Raw genomic sequence first — 18,535 nt, 5'->3', positions numbered from 1 at the left:
CATTTGGAGTAAAATGTGAAACTTTAATGAACAACTCCTCAGTTCTTCTGGGTAGGAGTCCCTTGATTGAGAAACCTGGCCCTGCTTTGCCTCCCATCCTGCTCCTCCTAGTTCACTGCTCTTTAGCCACCCTCATCTGCCTTCCGCTCTTAAGAGCAGCAGCCTGTTCTCCCCTGTGGGTGTTTGCAGAAGTTTCCTGTCTGGAATGCTCCTTGTAACCTGACCATCCTTCAGAGTCTTGTTTGTTTTATTGACATTTGATCTTTTTACTTTTTACATTTGTTTTCTTTCCAGTTTTACAAGCAGTACATGTTCATTGCAGATAACTAAAAATACATGAAAGCATAAAGAAGAGTAATCACCTATAATCCCTAGCCCCCCAGAGATAACCATCATTAGTATTTTGATGCATTTCCTCCCAATGTCTCTGTATTTTTTAAGTTGAAGTATAATTGACCTACAACACTGTTAGTTCCAGGTGCACAGCATAGTGATTCAGTACTTCTATACGTTACAAATTGATCACCATGGTAAGTCTATCTAGTTACCATCTGTCACTGTTCAAAGAGATTACATAATTGACTGTATGCCCCATGCAGTACATTTTATCCCCATGACTCATTTATTTTGTAACTGGAAGTTTGTACCTCTTAATTTCCCTCAGCTATTTCACTCATACCCCTAACTCCTCCCTCCCCTCTGGAAACCACTGTTTATTCTATCTGTGAGTCTATATTTTCTTATATTTGTTCATTTGTTTTTTAGATTCCACATACAAGTGAAATCATACAGTATTTGTCTTTCTCTGACTTATTTCACTTATCATAATACCCTCTAGGTCCATCCATATTGTCACAAATGGCACTTCAAGATCTAGTTTAAATATCCCTTTCTGAGAGAGGTTGATATTGCAAAGAATACCACATCTAAAAACCATGTCCCTTCTCTTACTTATTCTTATAGCATTTGCTCTTTTCCTTCATAGTGCTCACATTTCTATGCTTACTTATTTTATATTTATCATCCCTCCCACTAGACTGTGAGCCTGAGGGGAGAAGGGGCCATGGTATACTAGGCCATTGTCTGCCCCATGCCACACAGTAGGTGCTCAGTGAGTATTTATTGAATGAATGAATGAATAAAAGACTAAATGATCAAACTGTGCTATACAGTTGGAAGAGATCCGTACAATGAGTATCTGAATAAAGGTTTGGTAGTAGAAAGCGAATCTATTGCATTTTTCTTTATATGCATAAAAGCAGAGACAGCTGAGTCATCCATATTCATTGTATACAGATAAATATAAAAACACAATTACTGGTAATACTATCATTCAAAGGTAACGGAGGGCAGGGCCCAAAGCATGGAATTCAAAAAAATGTAGGGCTGCATAGGCTAGGTCAGAGGCTGTGGCGATGGAAGTCATCCTAGTGTGGGATTCCAGGTGTCTGTTAAACAAGATTCAACAGACTCAGAGGAGAGTTGATCTTTTTCACCAAGGAAATTTGTGCCTTAGTGTTGTTCACTTGTGTATTACGATAACTGCTATAACAAATGGCATCATGATTTCAGTGACTTAACATAATGAAAGTTTATTTTCACTTATGCAGTGTTCCAATGTGGGTGTATTCTGATTGGGCAGTCTCTTCTCTAGGTGATTACTGGATGATCGAGTCTTTCCATTTTCAGGCTCTGTCCTCTCTTACTTCCTCAGATCTCCTTTCAGACAAATGACAAGGGAGACCATGGTATATTTCCAGGGATGTTTTGTGTGTTTTGTAACTGCTTTATTGAGATATAATTCACATACCATACAGTTCACCCATTTAAAATGTACAAGTCAGTGGTTTGTAATACATTCTCAGAGTTGCATAACCATCACAATAATCAATTTTAGAAGATTTTCATCTCTCCCTCCAAAACCCTGAACCTGTTACCAGTCACCACCCCTACCCCACCCCATTTTCCCCTAACCTCTCTCTCCAGCCCTAAACTACCACTAATCTATTTTGGCAATCCATTAGCAGTTACTCCCTATAACCCCACCTCACTCCCCAGCCCTAGGAAACCACTGATCTGTTTTCTGTCTTAATGGGTTTGCCTGTTCTGGACGTGTCATACAAACAAAATCTTATGCGATCTCTTGTGACTGGCTTCTTTCACTGAGCAAAATGTTTTCAAGGTTCATCCATATTGTAGCAGGTGTCAGTACTTCATTCCTTTTTATGACTGACTAATATTCCACTATACTCTTATACCACATTTTATTTATTCATTCATCAGTTGATGGACAGTTGGATCATTTCCACTTTTTGACTGTACCAGGGAGATATGTTTGAGTCTGGTCAGGAACTGATGTTTGTTACTTCTTAGCACATTTCACTATCCAAAATCCGGTCTCGTGGTCCAATCTAACTGCAAGGGAAGTTGGCAAATACGATTTGGCTGAGTGCTCAGGGGAAAAAAAGTAGATATGATTTAGTGGACACATCCTAGTCTCTGCTCCAACTTGCAAATAAGGAATAGAATTTAACTGGATCCATCTGGGTGGAGATCCCTGGGAGTGTATCAGAGAGCAGAACCAAGAATTCAGGCAGGGATAGTCTTCAGCTCCTGTTGCCTTTGTGAAAATGGGAAAGCTGGCCTGAGAGATGCCCAGCTCATCAGGGCCCACCAGCCCAGTGTAGGATTCAGTCTTCACAGATTCTATGATCCCAGGAGACTGAGAATGGTTGGGATGATGGGAGCAAGAGTTGGGTGATTTAATACTGGTTCTGCCTTGATACAAAACTAGGTCCTATTTGTAGAGCAGGAAAGCAACCTTTCTGGTTTGTGTGTTTCTTTGGCTCTGGACACTGCTCACACTAAAACACAGGATGCCTCTAACTGTCCCTTCTCCTTATGTAAATTTAAGGCATCTGGCAGGAGTAGGGCACCTGCTGTCTTGTAGCAGTTGTATATCTGTCACTATCCGATCAAGAAACATAAACCACACTAAGTATTTAAAATAGAGGAAGTTTAATACAGGAAACTGATTACAAGGTGGTAAAAGACTGCAAAGGCAAACAGGGAACTGAGGCAGCTCAGAAATTAGCATCAGCGGGAAGAAGCTACCATCTCTCCCTTGGCTGAATAGACACAGAAAAGAGATGATATTACCAGAACCAGTATTGTGAGCCAGCCTGTTGGGAGTTAGGTTTAAAGAAGAGATGCAGCTGGTTGCTAAAACCACCAGACAAAACACAAAAAAAGAGAGAAACATTACTCTGCTTTCTTCCTTCTTCCCCTCCTCTGGTAACTCATCCACCAGTGCCTCCAACTGGCTGCTCATTGCCTATAATCAGCTCAACTGGGAGCCTGAGAACAAGCCTAGAGGAGTCAACTCCGCTGTGATACAGAGCAAAGCAAGGGAAAGAGGAATGTACTGAAGGCAAATAGACCAATGATTGGCCCAAAGGACACAACTTTCAGAAACACTACACGGTGTCTATATATATTTTTAAGTGAACTTTATTAAGGTCTAACTTACATAGAACAAAACGCACCCATTTGAAGTGCACAATTTTATGACTTTGGCCAAATTAATATACCTATGTAACTACCACCACAATCAAGATATAGAATGTTTTATCCACAAAGGTTCTCCTTTGTTTTTTCTTGGTCACTTTCCCCCACCAGCCAACCGCATTTGGATAATTTCGATTGACCTGTATTTCAGTTCACTGATCCTTTCTTTTGTAGTGTCCACATCTGACATTATACCCATTCAGTGATTTTTTATATTTTTGAATTTTTCAGCTCTAGGACTTCCATTCATTTGTTTTTTGAGTTTCCATTTTTATCGCAAACTACCTTCTCTCTTCACACATACACGTACATTACATTTATAGGAACAATGTATAATAGTTGTTTTAAAGTTGCTGTCTGCTAATCCAGTAGCAGATTCAGTTCATTTGTGATTAGCTCAAACCCCAACCCCTTGCCCCGCTGCTGCCTTTTTGATCTTGTCGATATTTGAGCAGAGAAGGTTCTGGGCTGCCGTTTCTGATATCTTTGGATTCCATTTTTGCCGGGCCCCAGGATCTGAATGTTGTGATAATGCTGTGATATCTTTCTACCTTTGGATTTTTCCTTCACTGTGATTTTCTTGGCAAAATTCAGGGGATGGGTGTGAGGCAGGAGAATTGTTAGGCTACGTAATCTGTGTTTGCTTGGGGACCCTTCCAGATCCCATTCTATCCCATCAGTCCATAATATTGTTCAAGGCTTGGCTGATTTTCTCCTTGTCCTTACAAAGTTTCTCTGTGAAACTTTCCATTCATCCGTACCTAGACCAGGCACCCAACTATGGAAGTTATCACGGCTCTCTGTTCACCTCTGAAAGGTTCATTTTTCTCTGGAATTCATTTAATCAAGGATGTTCTTCCCTCTATTCAGTATAATTTTTATACTGTCTAGGATTTTATTGTTACCACAGGAGTCAAAGGCCTTTCACATTCTCCTACATCCTGATTGGAAGCAGAAGGTCTTTTCAAAGGTTTTTGATGGGCAACCTAAGGAAAAGTTTTCTCTAGAAAGGACAGTAGTCTAATGAGATGCTTTGTTTGTTAATTCTCAGGGCTGGCTTAGAAGTAAGGTTTTTTGGAACTCTGTCTCCGTCCCTATGAACTTTCTCTCATAGACATACAGTGTAGAACAGATGGGCAGGAAGGCAGGACGGCTGGTGTCACACCCGTGCTCTGGCAGATCTGTAGTTCACAGTACCCTTGTGAGGTAAGCAAAGTCAAACCTACTTTTCAGGTGAAGAACTGAGGCATAGATGGGGAGAGTAACTTGCTTCAAATTCAAATGGGTAGGAAATGGTATGAAACTCACCAATATCTAGCTCTACATGATTCCCAGTCCAGTATTGGGTTTTCAGTCTATGCATTTTTATTGCATAAATAATATATGGATATGTCCATATGTTCTTGTGAAAAATTGAAAAAAATTAAAGCAGTTATCCCTTATAATTCTAATCACTCATCCTGTTCCTATTCCAGAAGTAATGTCTCTTGTCAATTTGGTGTATGTCTTTTCAGAGAGTTTTGTGTGCATTTACATACTATTAAACTATGTCATACTGCATCTCAAGACCATACAGGAGATGTTCTGTTATTTCCTTTGTTCACTTAGCAATTGATGTTTGGAGATCTTTCCATGTCAGTATTTAGTCCTGCTCGGTTTGTCACTCATTCAACAGACATTTTTTTGAGCACCTACTATGTGTCAGATCCAGTTCTAAACACTGGGGCACTGCAGTAAATAGACCAGATGACAAAATCCCTCCCTCTTGGAGCTTACATTCTCAAACGGGAAGAGACAATCAAAAATAAGTAAAATTATTAAAGCAGGTTAGGGTGATAGGGAAGGCTAGTGGGACAGGGAGGTTGCAATTGTAAGTTGAGTGCTCAGAGAAGACCTCAGTTACTAGAGAATAACTTGGAAAAAAGATTAAAAACGGATGAGGGAACATACCATGGAAACGTATGGGGGAAGAACATTCCAGGCAGAGGGATCGGCATGTGAAACAGCGTGGAGGTTTGTGCAGCTGGAGCAGAATAGGTGATATGGGGGTGAGTGGATGGTAAGAAATGAGGTTGGAGAAACAACTGGGAACCAGATCTTGTAGAACCTTGCAGGGCATTATAAGAGAATTGACGTTTGATGTAGATGGGAGCTACTGAAGAGGTATTGTTTGGGGGTTTTTTTTAAGATGTAATTGACACATAACATTATATTAGTTTCAAGTGTACAATATATTGATTCAGTATATGTATATATTGTGAAATGATCACTACAATGTGTAGTTGACATACATCACCTCACATAGTTAAAAAAAATTTTTTTTCTTGTGATGAGAACTTTAAAGATCTGTCAGCAATTTTTAAGTATACGACATGGTGTTATTACAGTCATCACACTGTACATTACATCTCCAAGACTTACTTATTTTATAACTAGAAGTTTGTACTCTTGACCCCCTTCACCTATTTTGCCCACCTCCTACCCACTACAGTCTGTCCTCTGTATCTATATTTTGTTTTTGTTTTTAGATTCCACATATAAGTGAGATTATACGGTATTTGTCTTTCTCTGTCTGACTTACTTCACCAAGCATAATGCCCTCAAGGTTCATTCATGTTATTCAAATGGCAAGATTCCTTTCTTTTTTATAGGTTGAGTAATAGTCCATTGTGTATGTATGTATATATGTATATTTTTTCATAGTTTCTTTATCCATTCATCTATCAGTGAACACTTAGGTGGCTTCCATGTCTTGGCTATTGTACATAGTGCTGCAGTGAACGTGAAGGTGCAGATATCTTTCTCAGTATTTTCATTTCCTTTATATAAATGCCCATAAGTGGAACTACTGGATCATAGGAGTTTTATTTTTAATTTTTTGAGGACCCTCCACGCTGTTTTCCATAATGGCTGTACCAATTTACATTCCCATCAACAGTGCACAAGAGTTCCCTTTTCTCCACATCCTCACTAATACTTGTTATCTCTTGTCTTTTCGATGATAGCCCTTCTAACAGGTGTGAGGTAATATCTCATTGTTTCTGCATTTCCCTGATGATTAATGATATTGACCATCTTTTCATGTGTCTGTTGGCCATACATATGCCTTCTCTGGAATGTTTATTAGATCCTCTGCCCATTTTTTAATCAGTTTTTGTTTTTTGTTTTGCTCTTGAGTTGTATGAGTTTTCTATATATTTTGGATGTTAACCTCTTATCAGATGATTTGTATGGAGAGCTTTGAGTAGTGGAGTGATATGATCTGACTTAAGAGTTTAGCAGGATCATTTTGACTGCTCTCTTGAAAATAGATTGTAGAGGGGTGAGAGTAGAAGCAGAAAATGATGGTGACTTGGACCATGGTGGTCATTGTAGAAGTCATGAGGAGTAGGCCAATTTTGGATATGGTTTGAAATAAAAGTCAACAGAATTTGTTGGCTGAATAAAGGGCGTTAGAGGAATCAAGCACGATGCCAAAGTTTCTGACTTGAATAACAGGAAGAATGGACCAGCCATTATTAAATAAGATGAAAAAGATTGTGAGAACAGGTTTGATGGGACAATCATGAGTTTCATTTTGGATATGTTAAGTTTGAGGTATTAGGCATGCAAGTGAGATGCTGAGAAAGTAGTTGGATATGTAAGTTTAGAGTTTAGGGGAGAGCTCTTGGCTGGAGATAGAAATCAGGGAGTCATCAGAATATAGATAGTTTGAAAAACTCATGACATTGGATGATATCACCAAGGGATATGAAGAGGGAAAGTCCAAGCGTTGTGCCTGGGGAAACTCCAGTATTAAAAGATCGGAGAGATGAATAGGAACCAGAGAATTAGGCTGAAGTAGAAGAAGAATCAGGAAAGTGTGGTACCCTGCAAGCCAAATATAGAAGGTGATCCAAGGAGGAGGGAGTGCTCAACTGTCTAATGCTACTGGTAGGTCAGATAAGACAAGGGCTGAGAATTGATCAGTGGATTTAGCAATGATACAGACCTACTGAATTAGAATGTCCAGGATAAGAAACACTGATGCCTGGATCTCTTCTCCAGAGATTGATTTAATTGGTCTGAGAGGTACAGCCTGGACACCAAGGTTTGTAAAGCTTCCCAGGTAATTATAGTATGCAGCCAAGGTTGAGACCCCACTGTCTTAGTTAACCTCCTCTCCTAAATTGTGAAATGGGTTTATTGTCGGAAATGACTGTGGCTGGACTGATTAAGCACAGGAGTATGTATCTGTAGGCTTGTTCTTGGATACTTTGGGATCTGAAAATGATAAGCCGATCTGAAAACTGATTATTAACCACTAAAGGGATTAGCCATTTAGCACCTGTCTTAAAGTGGCTTTTAAGCTGAAAATCCCTTTGCTTTTCACTGTTTGCAAATGTTTGATTTTTTTGTTTTGTTTATCCTCAAAAGACCTTTTGTTTTGAGTAACAAGGGTTCGTTTCAAGTTAATGAAAAAATTCAAGGGAAATCTTGATGCAGTTGGTCTAAAGAAAACCAACCAAACCTGAACTCATATCAATAATTAAGCACTTAAAAGAGTTAAGTACATTCTTTTCCAAATCCTGAATATTTCACACCTCAAAAGTTGGCTCATAACAGATGTAGAAATTTTGTACCTCATTAAAGTTTTTATCTTTTTCATTTTCTCACCACAGACTCAAGACATTATTTAAATGCTTTAGTAAATTTTGAGTTGAGTTGGTATTTTTTGGCTCTTAAAAATTAAAGAATATCATGGGTGAGCTGTTCATCAAAAGATCTGGTCAGCAGGCTGGTAAAATTGGATTCTATGGACAAAGAGAAGAAGAATCAAATGTATTAGAACAAGACCAAGGTAGAAAATAGAAAAGGTCTGAGTTGAAATAGAGGCTTAATTATTGCAGGCTTCCAGAAGGATGCCAAGTGTCTAGATTAGTCCTTTTCAGTCCAGGTTGGGTTCCACTACAGAATTAAGCCCTAATGTCCTAAGGCATTCATTGTATCAACTGAATGAACTCTGTCAGACATCCGGAATGGGATGGTCATGTACCATCCTTGGGAGAATGGAGAAAATAGTCACTTGAATAATCAAATAATTTTCTCTAGGGCTTAATTCTCTAGCAGAACCCTTGAGAAAGGCTGTTTTAGGTACTAATTTGTCTTCTTGGATGATGCAGTAGTCTTTTGAGGTACAGGTCCTCAGGAAAGAAAGCATGAAAGAGCCTGTTGTCAGATTACCAAGAAATTTTTTAAAATCTCTTTATTCCTTTGTTAGAGTGGTTATTAGTAAAATATACACAGGAACACCTTGTACAAATCTCAGCAATGAATTTTTGAACAATTTAATGTGTGTCCTTCCAGACTTTTGTCTCCGCACATAAACATATATGTAAATAGTATTTAATGCAAAGAATGGGGTCCTGCTATTCATTTAGTTCCTCAGTTTTTTCCCATGAACTTTATGGATGTTCTTCTGTATAATTCTGTGTGGATTTGGCCCTAAGAGGTGCATGATATTCCATAGTTCGGTTGTTGCAAAATATATTTTACCACTCTTCTGTTAGTGGACATGTGGATCATCTTCAGTTTTTCACTATTATAAACAATGCCATAATAAACATTTATTCAAAAATTCTTGAATATCTATATAAGTATTTCTATATTATAGATTCCAGAAGAGTCAGGATGAGTACTTTGTCCTTTTTTTATTATATAAATTTCAAATATATTGAAAAGTAGGGAATAATATAACGAACCCCCTTATTTACCCCTTATCCACTTCAATAATTATCATCACAGGCCAGTTTTGTTTCTCACTCACTGCCACCCACTCCACCATACCCCAATGCTGGGTTTATTATAAAGCAAAGATAGCCATTTCAATGGATATTTCAGTATGTGTCCCTAAAGATTAAGGAGACTTTTATAATAGATAATCATGATTATATTATCATACCTAAAAATTAACAATAATTCCTAGTATCAGTGGCATTCTCATTCAGAGAATGAATGCATGTATACTCCTGTGTCTTGATTAAAACATTTGTCATCTTATGACATGAACTTGTCAGGAGAAACAGCACAGGCGATCATGAGACGGCTCTGCAGGTCATGCTCCAGGTTCTGCAGAGCTGTGACCACTCAGCTCCCAGCATGTTCTGCCTGTGCAGAGGATCTACAAGGACATCTTCTTGGATTCAGACTGCCAAGATGATGCCAGCCGCGACAGCGCCATTGAGAGGTAAGCCCTCAGCTCTAATCAGCTCTGCAAAGAATAGAATTCCAGAAGCTAAAGATCCAGGTCTTTTCCCTATGTCTGCCTGTGTGCTGGCAATGAAAAAATGCCATAAATGTGGTTTGGGAATTTCCAGATTCCTTTTTCCCAAAGGAAATCATTAGAAACAGGGTTTTCTACTGGTGACATTCTTCCCGCAAGTTTACTCATTTATAGGAGCAAGGAGGCTCAGCACACACCTTCCATCTACTCCTTCTAGAACCTTGTTCCACTACTGTCAGGGCATCATCTTCTCAGTGAGATGTTCATTCCTGCTTATTCATTTATTCAACAAGTGTTTATTGAGGGTTTACTGTATGCCAAAAACTTTTCTAGGCAGTGGGGATAAAGACACAACAGATACGAATCCATGCCCTCAAGGACCTTGCATTGCTGGTAAGGGAAGTAAGACCAACAAATACAGTAAAATATATAGGATGTCAGCTGATGGTGAGGACCTTGGGGAAAAGTTAAGCAGGTACGAGGGAAAGGAGGGTTTGGAGGAGTTGTTTGCAATTTTATATAGGATAGTCAGTGAAGAGGAATAAACATGTAAAGATGGTGAGGGAATGAGCCTTGGAACTGTGTTCCAGCGGGAGGGGACAGCAAGGGCAAAGACCCTGAGGAGGAAGTGTGCTGAGCATGCCCAAGGATGGTGAGGCAGGAGCAAGTGGGGGAGTGGCAGGAAATGGGAGAGAAGAAGACCCTTTTCTTCTGAATGAGATGATAGAATGCCGGAGTGTTCTGAGCAGAGGCGTGACAAGATCTGACATACCTTTTAACCAGAGTACACTCACTGTTATGCAAAGAATACATTTTAGGGGATATATCAGCTATCATTTGCTGCATAACAAGCATCTCCAAAACTTAGTGGCTTAAAACAATAATTTATGATTTCTCATGATTCTGTGGATTGCCCAGGCAGTTACTCTGCTGGTTCTAATCCTCAAGTGCTGGACTCACTCCTCAAGTTGCAGTCAGCTGGAGAGTCAGTAGGCTTGGAAGGTCCAAGATGGCCTCACACATGTTTGACTGTTGGTGGTGAGCCTCCATTCTCTAGCATGTGGTTCTAATCCTGGTAGGCAGCATTCTAAGAGAGTGAAGGTAGAAGCACGAAGTCTCTTAAGGCCCAGGAACTGAAATGAGCTCAGTTCTGCCACATGTTCTTGGTCAAAGCAAATCACTCAGCCAACCCATATTCAAAGGGGTGGAGAAATAGATGCCACCTATGGGTCGGAGACATGACAAAGGCGTGTGTATAGTGGGATGGGAAGAATTTGTGGCTATTAAATAATCTACCGTGTGGACAAGGGCAGAAGCAGGAAACAGTTAGGAGACTACTGCAGAAATTCAGAGAAGAGCTGATGGTGGCTTGAACCAAGGTAGTAGTGATGAAAATGATGAGATGTCAGAAACTAGATATGTTTTGAAGGTAGAGCCAACAGCCTACGTTATCTGTTTCTATGAAGAGCTCTTGGTATCACTGGTCCAGTATCAATTAAAAATTTTTTTATTGAAGTATAGTAGATTTACAATGTTGTGTTAATTTCTGGTATACAGCATAGTGATTCATTTATACATATATATACATTTTTATATATTTTTCATTAAAGGTTATTATATTAAGTATAGTTCTCTGTGCTATACAGTAGGACCTTATTGTTTATCTTTTTTATATATAGTAGTTAATATCTGCAAATCCCAAACTCTCAATTTATCCCTCTACCCCTTTTCTCCCTGGCAACCATAAGTTTGTTTTCTATGTCTGTGAGTTTGTTTCTGTTTTGTAAAGAAGTTCATTTGTGTCATTTTTTTAGATCCTACATATAAGTGATATCATATGGTATTTTTCTGTCTCTTTCTGGCTTACTCAGTGTCATTTAAATCTGTTTCCTCTCCCCTTCACCCCTCCTCTTTGTTTTCCTTCCGTACATATTGGACTTTGTCGTCTGCCTTCCTCTCTCCATCCACATTTTTCCCTGGTGATCCCAGTCACTCTCATACCTTGGAACCTTTAGCTGATCTCCAGCCCAGCCTCCACCCTAAGCTTTGGCACTGCATTGCCCTCTCTTTGCCCACCTGTTCTACCTCAGGGGCTGGTATTTAAGACTCAGCATGTCTAAGCCTGAAGTCATTGCCTCCTCTCCACAAGGGGGAAACAAAAAGAAACAAAACCATTGTCTTTCTTTCTTACCACCATCCTTTAGCCTTCTAGGAATACACTTTTGATTAGTGTTTGATAACTTTCACTCACTCATCTCCCCATACAGTCCATTCCCAATTCCAGCCCTTCTGTGAGTCTTCCCTCACTCCCTGCCAGTCCTTTCCCATCACCACCACCACACCTAATCAGCAACATTTTTTCTTTTTGTTTTACTTTCTTGCTAGGTATGTTCTAACAGTATCCCAAGTAGGTTCTGGGCTTTGAGTCTATCAAGTCTATCCTTCATAGATTGACAGCTTATTCCCCCTAAAGTTCAAAGACCCACAATGGCTCTCCACTCCCTATTAAATAAAACTTCAAACTCTTAGATCACCATTCTAGGTGCTCTGCAGACTTTCTCCCAACTCCCCCAGCCCTGTTTCCCACCACCTGATACATGTCCAAGTAAACTGAAGTTCCTTAAGAGCTCCCCAAATCCTATCTCTGCTCTTACTATTTTCTATGCTAGGGGTTCCCTTTCCAAATCACTATTATAATTCTATCCATCTTCATGCCACATCTCAAACCTCTTTGTCTTCTGTGAGTCTCTCTAGATTTGGATTTGTGTGGTTTCAGGTTACTTACCACATCCATGAAAATGTACTATTTTCACTAATTGTGTGTAGATCTTACCACCTCCATCATGGGACAGGTGCTTAGAGGACAGGGAACTTGTTTTATTCTCAGTCCCGGTAGTACCCAGTGTACTGTATGGTGGGGAGAAGTCACTCAGGGTATTGAATGGAAGGTGAAGGAAGGGAAATTAATGTTTGGTAGGGCCAAAATAGAAAGCTGTGTTCCCACTGTGGTGGCCAGGAATTCAGCCCCAGGTCAGAAAATGACTGCCTACAGCTCCTTCAAGGAAGTCACAGGAGCCTTTCTCCATCCACGTCATAAGGAGTGGCAGTGGCACAGGAGCAGATGAAGCTTAGTCTTCTGGTCAGGGCATGTTGGCTCTGGTAAGAGCTTGGGGATCGTCTAGCTCTCAGAAGTGAAACATGCAGCTCAGGGAGACGTGGGGCTGGTCCTACACAAACCTGTAGCTGCAGCCCTGGCTCTGAGTTCAAGTCTTCTCTGTCCGCAAGTTGAACCTGTTTGATTTATGGATAAGAGGCATAAAGAAGTCACCCTCTCTGCCCTCTTCCCAGATAACTTTTCATAGTAAAAGAAAATTTAAAAAATCAAATAACGTATGTAATTTTAAATTTCCAAAACATATGGAGGAGTGGGGAGAGGTTTTAATTTCATTGAAATTTTGTTGACTGGGATTGAAAGGACTTTCTTAATGTCCTCTGGTCCATCTGAGGGTACTTATGTCCCAAAATTCATCAAATCAGGTTTTAACTGATTTCATGATTTCTGATTTAACTGATAAATTCTCCCTTCCACAACTGATGTTTTGTGGTGTTTAATTCTCCTGTTGTCAACCGAGTGATAAAATCACTCCTGGTTTACAAAAAGACATTTTTGTGTCATTACTTCATTGATTAAATTCTTTTTTCCCTGGTCATAATATTTCTATTTGCTCGTGGAAGAGAAAGAAACATTTTATGTATAGAAAAAAGAGTGAGAATTAAAAATGTCACGGTTAACCTTTTGGTATAAAAATGGTATTTGCAGCTTTGGATCTTGTTCTTTATTCTCATGTAATAGATCCCTGTCCCTTCTCTCACTTTACGCCACTGCTCTTTGGGGTCCAAGATTTTGGCAGCACTGCTTCATATGTGACAAAATGATTCCATTTTGTAATATAAGCAAACAAGTGTACTGCAGAGAAAGAACCTGTACCTGTTGTGATTTCCATGAAATAAAAAAGCTCAGTATTCAAATGGGGTGTAACTTTAAAAATGAGATTTGAACATCAAATGGTGGTCTACTTTGGGGGGTCGAATTTTAATAGGTTTTAAATTTCTTTTGTACACTTTAATATAGTTCCTTTATTTTATACGATGCTCGTGGCTTTTATTTGGAAAAAAAAAAAACCCGACGAAGAAAGATTTTAAAACTCTCTTGTGTTAGTTACTGTGTTGCTATTATGACATGTTAAAGAAGCCATTCAGCTGCTGCACGTAACTATCTGTAAAGATGAGTGTGTTGGCGGGGGGAGGAGATCCGGAAAACAATAAATTAGAGTAGTAAAAATTTTCCTGAAAAGGTTGGTTTGTGCCGTTATTTACAGTCTTTTTCTTCTATCATCATAAGATGATATGATAAGAATTCAGTGGTTCTGTAATTACAGGTATCGCAAAGGATTTGAGCTCCAGTCATCTCTTTATTCTGGAATTAACCTTGCAGTTTTGCTGATAGTTGCTGGACAACAATTCGAAACTTCCATGGAACTAAGGAAACTAGGTAAAGCTGCTTCTTACTGCAGATGTTGACATGCTTTGGTAACACAAGTTCAGCATTAAAAATTATGTTCAAATAACTAGCATTATATTTCAAAAAGAGCAGTTACTCTCTGATGCACACCTGAGGCAGTAGCCAAAATAAAATGCCTGGTTTCTCCTCTATCTTAAGGCTTGCATACTATGATAGATACTAGGAAGATTTTTCATAACTTTATCTAAAATTCGAATTCTTAAGATGTCCGGCTGAACAGTTTGTTGGGAAGAAAAGGGAGCTTGGAGAAAATGAACAATTAGTGGGATGTGAGTCAGTTCTTCAACGTCAGCATGTTGGCCAGTTATGTTGGGAAGGCTGTCCAGGCAGCAGAGAGGTTGTTCAAACTGAAACCTCCAGTCTGGTGAGTCATGCAGATAGTAAAGCTCAAAGTACACCAAGAAAATGATGTTCGTCACAAATGAAGACTGGAATTAAAACACAAGTAATAGATATGGTCAAGAAAATGGTGGCCCAGTAGTGGCCCTAGGTTAGCCCATTTTACAGCCCTTGAAATGTGCAAGAAAGACTACTTGGAGACCTGGAAATGTGTTCATGGTTTATAATGGAATAAGAAAAGCCAGGTGCACAATATATTTTTCTCTTCAGTGATTCTCAGACTTTGGCATGTATCAGAATCACCTTTGTTGATTAAAACACATATTGCTGGGCTTCCTCTTAGGATTTCTGGTTCAAAGGGTCTAGGGTAGGACCTGAGAATTTGCATTTACAAATTACAAGCTGGCGCTGCTGGTGTGGGGCCTACACTTTGAGAACTACTGTTCTATATGGACTCATTTTAATTAAAAATTTGTGTTTCGTATGTGACTCAGCAGGGTTTGGGAGGGTTGGACAATAGCTGATTTCCCAATAGACATTAAGCTTCATTAGAAAGGACACTCTCTGAGATAATCACTATCAGTATTTTGGAGAAAATCCACCATTCATCATTTATTCATTACACAAATATCGACTGAGCATCAATTATGAGACTATAGCAAGCAATAATATAAGCACAATTATGAAGGGCACTCTTAGCAGGCAGGATGTCCCTAGGACTGAGAAGTGATCTCTCAGAAGCCAGTCAAGAGCCAGACCTTTCTTTGGAATGTGTAGTTTGGACAACCCAGGCCTGCTGAGTTAATCCTTTACTGCTCAGTACCCAAGCAAGTCACGCAGAATCTAGCTGATCTGCCTTCCCAGGATAGTGCCAGACTTTATCCTCAAAGGGCAAAATAGTACTCTGATACTATCAGTGGAACCACCTCTCCCCAGCTCCATTCACTACCAGAGAGGATGTGACCATCACTGCTTAGCAACTGTGATTCAAAAAGTTCAATTTGCCTGAAGATTGTAAAGGTGTGGTGAGATTGAAGACCTCATAAATTCAAAATCCCCCTGGTCAGATCTAATTAAAAAAAAGAGAGAGAAGACACTGAGGAGAGGGGAGGGTATAGATCAGTGGTAGAGCATGTGCTTAGCATGCATAGGGTCCTGGGTTCAATCTCCAGTACCTCTATAATTAAGTAATTAATTAACCTCCTCCCCCAAAAAATAATAAAAGAAGAAAAGACACTGAGTTTCATATTAGTGATTGCCAGAGGTCAAAGTGAGGATCGGGGCCAGGAGGAGTTGGTGTGGCTATAGAAGGGAAACAAGAGGGATCCTTGTGGTGATGGAAATGCTTTCTATCTTGACTGTATCATTGTCAATATCCTGATTGTGATACTGTTGTAGAATTTTGTATGATGCTACCATTGGGGCAAATCTTGCCAAGGGTGCATGGGATCTCTCTGTATTGTACCTTTCAACTGTATTTAAATCTAAAATTACCTCAAAATTAAAAGGGTAGTTAGAAAAGAAGACACTGAGTTTGAAATTTTGTCATTTTGTGGTTGCTTTGAGCTTCAAAGCAGTTGCTTTTGTTAATTAAGATAGCAAATGCCTGCCAGTCTGTATGCTTTGAACACAAAGTACCAAAATTGAGATTTAGCCCAATGTTGGTAAAAAGCCATGTTGTATGATTTTGTTGGACAAGCTTATTTTGCCCCATTTGGGTTTCTTTTAATTAAGTATGTGGCTGCCAAATGATTAAGAAACACTTGCTACATAATATGAATTTAAGCAAATGAAGCTTTTGGGAAATTTCTTGTAAAGGGAGTAGAATTGACTTTTCTTTGGGAATCTAATTTATTGGTGCTTGTGATTTTTTCCAGGTACCTGCGATCATTAGTTCAGAACTTCAGTGCTTCAAGAAACCCATTATTGAACATTCACCCAGGCAAGAATGGCTGAACTTCTGGTTAGATACAATTTTTGAAGCAACAAATGTTACCAGTGGACTCAGATTTCCAGTAAGAGATGCTAAATCCATTTCTTCAAGATTAAAAAAAAAAGAAACCGGGATTGGTACTATCTAATTATTGAATACTCTGAAGGGAAGAAAACCTTAGAGTAATTGAAAATGTTAAGGTATCCATCAGTTTTACGTAGAATCGGCCAATGATAGATCAACCCACTAGAAAAAATTGGCTATAGCCTCTAAAATAGTGGTTCTCAACTGGGAGTGATTTTGTCCCCTAGAGATACTTGGCAACATCTGGAGACATTTTTAGTTGTCGCAATGGTTGGGAAGATGTTGCTACCAGCAGCTAGTGAAGTGGAGGCCAAGGATGCCACTAAACCTCCCATAGTGCACAGGATAGCCTCCTGCCCCCAACACAGAGTTACGAATGTCCATAGTGTTGAGGTGGAGAAACTCTGTTCTAAAACGATGCAGCACTAGTAGTGAAATTTTGGAATTCAGACTGTTTCCTGTTGACCTTTGATTTGCCTCCAATGCCACTAATTAATTTTTAAAACTTTATTGAAAAGCAGAATTGCTTTTAGCTTTTCATTGAGGTTTTTTTTTTTTTTTCCTTTTTGTGACCGTCTTATAAAGGAGTCACAAGTAAGACATCTAAGCATCCTGGAAACTGAACTTTAGATAATTGTGTTTCATATTTATGCTGTGACCATTCAGTGTTTAAGAATTTCATGAAACATCTAACAAAAGATTACATTATTTGAAATGATTATGATAATGATTTTGCTCCTGAGTAATAAGTTATTAAATCTTCTTTTAGTTATACTGAAAGGTACAAAAAATAACGGAACAGACATTCATGTAATCTCTACCCAGGTTTAGCAAAAAACGTGTTCCTTTACTTGCTTTGGAAATTCATTCTGTCTCCTTCCCCCTTTTTTACCTGCCTCCTCTACATCTCTCCCTCCTCCTGTCCTTCCCTCCCTCCCTCTCCCCCAGCAAAATAAAATTTGATTGATGGAATGTCACCTCACTCTTCATCCTCTACGTACCTGTGGATCATCCAGTTTACCTCCTCATTTCTCACAAAAACTGTAGCCTTCCTCTTTTTCCTCTGTGACCTCTTCAGGCACCCTTTCTTGGCCACACTGTCTAAAGAAGTGTCCCCTACCTTTATTCTACATTATTTTCTTCAGAGGTCTATATGCTATCATATTACATATCTTCTGTGTTGGTTACCCCATCTGCCCCATCAGAGCATGGACCTCCCACAGGGAAGGAACTTCTGTTGTGGGCTGCCGCATCCACGGGTGCTAAAGCAGTGTTGGTGCATCGTTGGTACTTGAAGAATATATCTGTGGGGTCCAGAGCTTCCCACTTCCTCACTGGGCAGGGTAACCTATGTGGCATGTTCCCATGCTTTACAGAAATCTGTTCTTTTAGGTTCTGGTGATAGAACCAACCAAAGTCTACCAGCCTTCTTAATTCTTGTCTCTATAAACAATGAAGCTGAGGAGAGGACGGTTTCTCTGTGGCATGTCTCATCCATGGAAATGGTAAGAAAAAAAATCATAAACAGCGCTCTTTATTCTGTATTATTTAATGAAAAACTCAATTTTCAATAGGAAAGTCAACTATGTTGTAGTCCTTGAAAGAACAGGTACCCGCACCTAACTTCTGAGTTACAGGAGTATACGAGAGAGTGGAATCACAGATGGAAGGAAGCATATATATATATATGTGTGTGTGTGTGTGTGTGTATGTATATATATATATATATAAAAAATATGTGTGTATACATATATATATTATATATAAC

General features: G+C 39.3%; 1 protein-coding gene across 1 annotated transcript in view; it reads left to right on the top strand.

The window, feature by feature from the left end:
• MAP3K15 (mitogen-activated protein kinase kinase kinase 15) overlaps window positions 1-18,535 on the top strand; it is a 131,699-nt gene that overhangs the window by 64,464 nt on the left and 48,700 nt on the right. The window contains 8 exon segments of the mRNA XM_072956714.1: window positions 9,624-9,718; window positions 9,721-9,793; window positions 14,269-14,381; window positions 14,616-14,775; window positions 16,628-16,650; window positions 16,653-16,765; window positions 18,160-18,201; window positions 18,204-18,272. Of these exon segments, the coding sequence (XP_072812815.1) occupies window positions 9,624-9,718; window positions 9,721-9,793; window positions 14,269-14,381; window positions 14,616-14,775; window positions 16,628-16,650; window positions 16,653-16,765; window positions 18,160-18,201; window positions 18,204-18,272 (688 nt within the window).

This window comes from Vicugna pacos, chromosome X, assembly GCF_048564905.1.
Source record: "Vicugna pacos chromosome X, VicPac4, whole genome shotgun sequence".
NCBI classification, from domain to species: domain Eukaryota; kingdom Metazoa; phylum Chordata; class Mammalia; order Artiodactyla; family Camelidae; genus Vicugna; species Vicugna pacos.
This window is presented reverse-complemented; position numbering and strand designations above follow the sequence as displayed.